General features: G+C 38.9%; 1 protein-coding gene across 1 annotated transcript; it reads right to left on the reverse strand.

Moving 5' to 3' along the window:
* Nucleotides 1–1757: 1757 nt before the first annotated feature.
* On the reverse strand, nt 1758–4838 carry LOC112233117 (DEP domain-containing mTOR-interacting protein). The gene is made up of 5 exons (XM_024400532.2): nt 4526–4838; nt 3666–3797; nt 3469–3539; nt 3213–3317; nt 1758–3032 (listed from the first exon to the last, which is right to left on the reverse strand). Exons 1-5 carry the CDS (start codon nt 4542–4544, stop codon nt 2904–2906), a joined length of 456 nt encoding a protein of 151 aa, XP_024256300.1. The 5' UTR covers nt 4545–4838; the 3' UTR covers nt 1758–2903.
* Between the last annotated feature and the right edge of the window lie 1196 nt (nt 4839–6034).

Consider the following 6034-nt stretch of genomic DNA (forward strand, 5'->3'; position numbering starts at 1 on the left):
AGCAACCTTAGTACAACCTAGCAACTGCTTCAAGAGGTTTGGACCTATTGGAATAATGGTTAAGGTGTGAACTGATGGTCAGAGTCCCTGGCAGGTTACCCCCGAATTTGCCACATTGGTGTTATGAGTAGGATGGCACTCCAGTGCAGCCTAAACATTTTTTTTATGAATATCCAATCAAGTTTAATGTTTCACACAATTCATTTTTTTATTAAATGGTTCCAAACACACTGTCCATTGATGAATGAGCAGTAGTTTGATGTGAGATGGTCTAATCAAAACAGCTATCCCGAAGTTACTCAAATAAGTTTTAAAAAACTATATTTTTCAACAGCAAGGGCTGTTTTTGCTGTTGAAAAAAATAATTTATTTTTACTTATTTGAGTAACTTCGGGATAGCTGTTTTGATTAGACCATCTCACATCAAACTACTGCTCATTCATCAATGGACAGTTAACACATCATTGACTTAAGGATGACTGAATGCAGTACAGTTAGCATGGGTAACCCCATGCAGTCTTAGGCTACACACCTTTCCCAGTTGGCCCAATGTCCAATGTTTCTCTATAAGCACAGAGGGGTAGTTAGGAACGCCATGTTTTAGGTATAGCCATGACAGCAAGGTCATGGTCATGACAGAGGTGATAAAGAATAATATTTATAATAATCCCCCCACTAGATGGAGTTTGAAATAGCTCACTATTTCTGCCCTTGACACATGCTCTGACCCATCTAAAGAGCATTCTATGCTACTGCACTTAAACCCTTGAGCCCTTAACCCATGTAATGCCCTCAAGAGAGATATCTTAACCTACATTTCCTACACTAACTGGCACGAAGCTGGATATGTTTGTATCCCTCTATTACTCTGTAGTGATAGCAGCTTAATAATAATGCAGGGAAACAATCTATAATGCAGGGAAATAGCTTGTAGTTTGTTATTGGCCATGTACTCTTATAATCTCCACTGGGCACAGCCAGAAGAGGACTGGCCACCCCTCACCCCTCATAAGCTGGTTCCCGTCTAGGTTTCTTCCTAGGTTCCTGCCTTTCTAGAGAGTTTTTTTCTAGCCACCTTGCTTCTACATCTGCATTGTTTACTCTTTTGGGTTTTAGCCTGGGTTTCTGTATAAGCTCTTTTGTGACATAAACTGATGTAAAAAGGGCTTTATAAATAAATGTGATCGATTGATTGTAATATTATTGTGGCAGATGTGACATCAAACAAACATGATGACAAAACAACAAAAAAACATATTAAAGTACTGAAAAAGCCTGTTAAAGAGATTTGGATATTCATTCAATGAAATCCAATTTGCGAATATGAGTTGTATATGTGGTACATACTGCCACCTGGTGGTCAGAGTCATATATAATCTATGGCTCTGTTTACGTTGTTGAATGTTGTTCCTTATACTATAGTTCATTATGTAATCTACGATATTATAGCACCATGCTCTCCTTGACCAGATATTATGTCCACTTAATCTATGAATGCCAATGTGATCCTGTCGATCTTGATCTTCAAGGTAATTTCTTATTTTATTGCTGTTTAAAGTACCTGTCATGGTTCAATACATGCTGTTACTTTATTGCCATTAGATTGAAGCAGAGTAAAAATTCTAGCCATAATCTTGATGTTGCTAAAATAATTTGCTTCATTTGATGTGATTCCTTTTTTTTAAAGATTATAAAATGTATTATTTGCAAGTGATGAATCATATCATAAACATTGATACATTGAAATACACATTTGCTAATATTTTGAATTGAATTACTTTATTTTATTAATTCATTGGCTAATTGAAATATTTACACACTGATCAAACACTAACACAAATGTAGATACTCCTTGCTGGCCTGCCTGCACTAATACCCTCTAAAGATCAGTTGATCATAGCAAATGTATAGGGTCAGGCTACAGTGTATGGCTATATACAAGTACACATCCTTCAGTGCTTTTGGTCCTTCATACCTTATGTTGGACCATGTGATCATGCATTACACTTGAAGTATTCTACAAAATGCACAATATCACTGCTATAACCTATCTATTTCACTTTGACATCATACATTCATTTGTTGTTTAAAAAATAAAAAAGGATTAACATATTGATAGGCTACTACTGACTGATTATTTGAACTTTTGTCAGTATTGTGGGTTTCCAAAAACATTGCAATGGAATCAGATTTGTTTTAATTTGATTTGAGAAACCGAGATGACATTCAAGCCTTTTTATGCAGCTAGGCAGTATGTGGTCTGCAGTTTTACAGCATTGTGCTATTTCCAGGCCAATATAAGTAGAATGTTTAAATTGCTCCTGCTACCAAACTTAAGAATTCAATGCCAAACATATTCAAAGCAAAATGCCAAGCTAATTCAACAAAACAACTTATATTTAAAAACACCTCTGCCATGTCAGAAAGCATGGAGTTGTTTACAATATGTGCCACCTCACTTATCAACAACACCCTAAATACTAGTCTTTCTAGGAAGGATCCCTCTATTGGAGCATAGGAGGGAGTGGATGGAAAAGCAAACAGCAGGGGGATGGCAATGAGTAGGCGAACAGGTCAAAAGTCTAAACCGCCTCAAGAGAACAAAAGCACAAGCTGGAACCATGTTAACCACGGAACACTGGTCAGTCTTGGACTGATGATGTAAACACACGTCTTCACAGTGGGGCCCATCAGGTTTCTGTGGGGTCGCCGTTTCTGTGACCCTCGTCTCAGGTCGATGATGTAGCTAAGTCCATATGGCTCCATATCAAGGTCATAAGGTTTCTATGGATTTATTTGGGCCAATACAGTCCACATTCTTACTCTACGCTTTCCGCCTCCAAGAGCCAATGGGTGACTGAGACCTTAAGTTGACTGTAACCGAATACAATACAACCTCATCCTCAACAATCAGACTCCTCCATAATCTCCATGACCACGGTTCGTTTTCCAGTGAGGATGAGGTTTCTGACCATCTTGTAGTCCAGAGACAGGACGTTCAGACCATTGACAGAGACCACAAACTGGCGCACCTGGAAAACAGACTTTGGTCAAATATTGTACGTACTGAATATAATTTATGAGAGCTGCATATAGCAGAGGAAGACGTTTATTGCGTACCCATCTAACAATATTGATTTGACAAAGCTATCAACCTGGAGGCACTGGAGCTGCTCTTTACACTACATGTCCCACAATGCCATGGTACTCACCTTCACTCCTACTGCTGCTGCAGGCCCACTGGGGTCCACTGCCTGGATGTGACATGGCCTACTCCCCCTGACCACAAATCCCCAGCCCACCGCATCACCCACAATCTGGAGATAGATTGATCAGATTACTTAAAAAGAAAATAGTCAGTGAAATCACAAATATAATGTACTCATGAAAAAGGTTATGGATTTGAATGATATTTGGTTGAGTTTCATGCTTTTGGCATGAATAAGAGATAACACTGTGGTAACGTACTGTAAATGTCCTCTTTATGTATGGGCCTCCTGGTCTCTGCAGCTCCTCTGGACTCACTTGTCTCTTCAGCACTGTCAATGGAACAAACACTTCATTAGCAGGTTCTCAGTGTAATCATGAACAGTGGTGTTTATATTGAATCTGTACAGTAGATAGGACGTGATAGAGCTTTAGATGAAGACCAAAGAGACTCTTACCTGATTTGGGGTTTGACAGCACAGGTGAGGTAGGGGTAAGCGTGGGGCCTCTGTTATAATACCCACTGTTGCCACTACTAAGACTGTTATCATGCGCCCCAGACACCATCTTTCTTTCCTTGGATGGAGTGACTGAGAGGAGAAGAAGAATATATAGAGATATCGGACAGAGAGAACATATACATGTTGTATAATTGAGAGTGATTGACAAAGTGTACTGAGAGGAAAAAGCACTAATAACGAAAGGAAGCCATGTTATTCATTCTGAAATTTCATACACACATTCATAACTGTTTACTGTGCTGTAGTATCTACAATAGAACACATCAAACACACACCACACACCCCCCCCTGTCTCCCATTTCATATCTGAGTGTTTTGAAAGAACTAAGCGTCTGCTGTTAATCAAATATAGCCACACAATGTGCTGTATCAACACTCCCTGACCTGATTGATATCACAATAACACTTCCTGACAAGCTAATATTTATGTACCAGCCTATCCATGTAGCTATGGATACTGCACTTAGCTACATAACAATCATCAGCATACCATTATGGTGGCACATAAAATAAAGGTAGAATTCACCCCCCGTCAAACTCAATGCGATAATGCTTTCATCTATGTTCTGTATCTCTTCTAATTTATAGTTTAATATAATTGGACTGATCTATCATTTGTCATCAATAAAATTGTTCTCAATCTCTCCAAAATAACAAATAAATGTGATCATTTAAAAATACTTAGTAGAGCCCAAGTACAAGTGAAAACAGTTCCACATTTACTTGTGGACAATTTCAATATCCCTAAAATAAACACTTTTCACATATTTGCCTCACATAATAAAAGTAGCCCTTACCAGCTGTCCGAGGTCCCATAATACAATTCAATTCACTTCAAAGGTTTGCCAGCCAAAGTGCCAAGTAACTTGTGAAGTTGCTGTCTAATATTTCTGATGCTGCAGTCAGCTATGGTGCTCCGGTGTAAATGTTAAATGTTAACCCCCAGAAAGAGTAAACAGTCTAGGCTTGCTGGGAGGGAGGGAGAGGGAGGGAGGAGTTGAGGGATGCCTTGTTGCCAGGCTATCCCAGGGTAGGAGATAAGAGCTGAGAAAGGCATTGGGATCACTAATGCTCTAATGGAGGTAGGGACAGACACAGTGGAGTTTTCCACTGGTCACTGTGGTCAGGCAAGATGGAGTGGAATGACTGGACATTATCTGTTACACATACGCAAACATAAACACACACATTCTCTGACATGGTATATGGATGAGAGACGTGGACAGCAGGAAGGTTCAACATTATCAACAACAACAACATCCACAATGACATATAGACAAACAAACTGCTGATAATGGCCTAGTGATAATGGCATTCTGTGAGATAAATCAAGAACATTCCTAGCTGTTGTCCGCATGAGGTATTTGCTTCTACAAATACAATATTCAACGTATTTACTCAATTATATAACAGGCCTATATAATAGCATTGGTCATTTGAAAACAAAGAAGCTATCAGAAATTTAAGAGCAGTAGCAAATAGAACATAATAGGATCAAACATACTTGTTTCTAGAAACAAAAGTGTCCATGAGTTTGCTGGGTGTCATTGAGGTCAATGAACCTGTTCAACCCCTTTTAAAACAATATGATACAGTGATTTTGCTGTATAGTTTACTATCACTGTCCTAGATTATGTGAACTATATCCAAGAGAAAGTTTATTGTATAATTCAATGACAAACCAAGATGATCATCAAACCAAGATGATCATTGACCACACACCAACACTGGGTGCACCATAATCCGTAGTATAACATTAATGACCTCTATTCTGCAACAGCAATGTCTCTTTCCTCTCACATTGCTAAAAGGTAGAAAAAAGTAGAGACATACATCAAATCAAATGTCATTTGTCACATGCGCCGAATACAACATGCTTACTTACTAGCCCTTAACCAACAATGCAGTTCAAGAAATAGAGTTAAGAAAATATTTATTAAATTAACAAAAAAAATGTTTTTAAAATATCAAATCAAAAAGTAACACAATAAAATGACATCAAAATAATGAGGCTATATACCAAGTAAATGTGCGTGGGTACAGGTACAGGGGGGTCATTTGATTAATTGTTCAGCAGTCTTATGGTTTGGGGGTAGAAGCTGTTAAGGAGCCTTTTTGGTCTTAGACTTGGCGCTCCAGTACCGCTTGCTGTGCGGTAGCAGAGAGAACAGTCTATGACTTGGGTGACTGGAGTCTTTGACAATTTTTTGGGCCTTCCTCTGACATCACCTAGTATATAGGTCCTGGATGTCAGGAAGCTTGGCCCCAGTGATGTACTGGGTCGTACGCACTACCCTCTGTAGCGC

This window comes from Oncorhynchus tshawytscha, linkage group LG31 (assembly GCF_018296145.1).
Source record: "Oncorhynchus tshawytscha isolate Ot180627B linkage group LG31, Otsh_v2.0, whole genome shotgun sequence".
Classification (NCBI taxonomy): domain Eukaryota; kingdom Metazoa; phylum Chordata; class Actinopteri; order Salmoniformes; family Salmonidae; genus Oncorhynchus; species Oncorhynchus tshawytscha.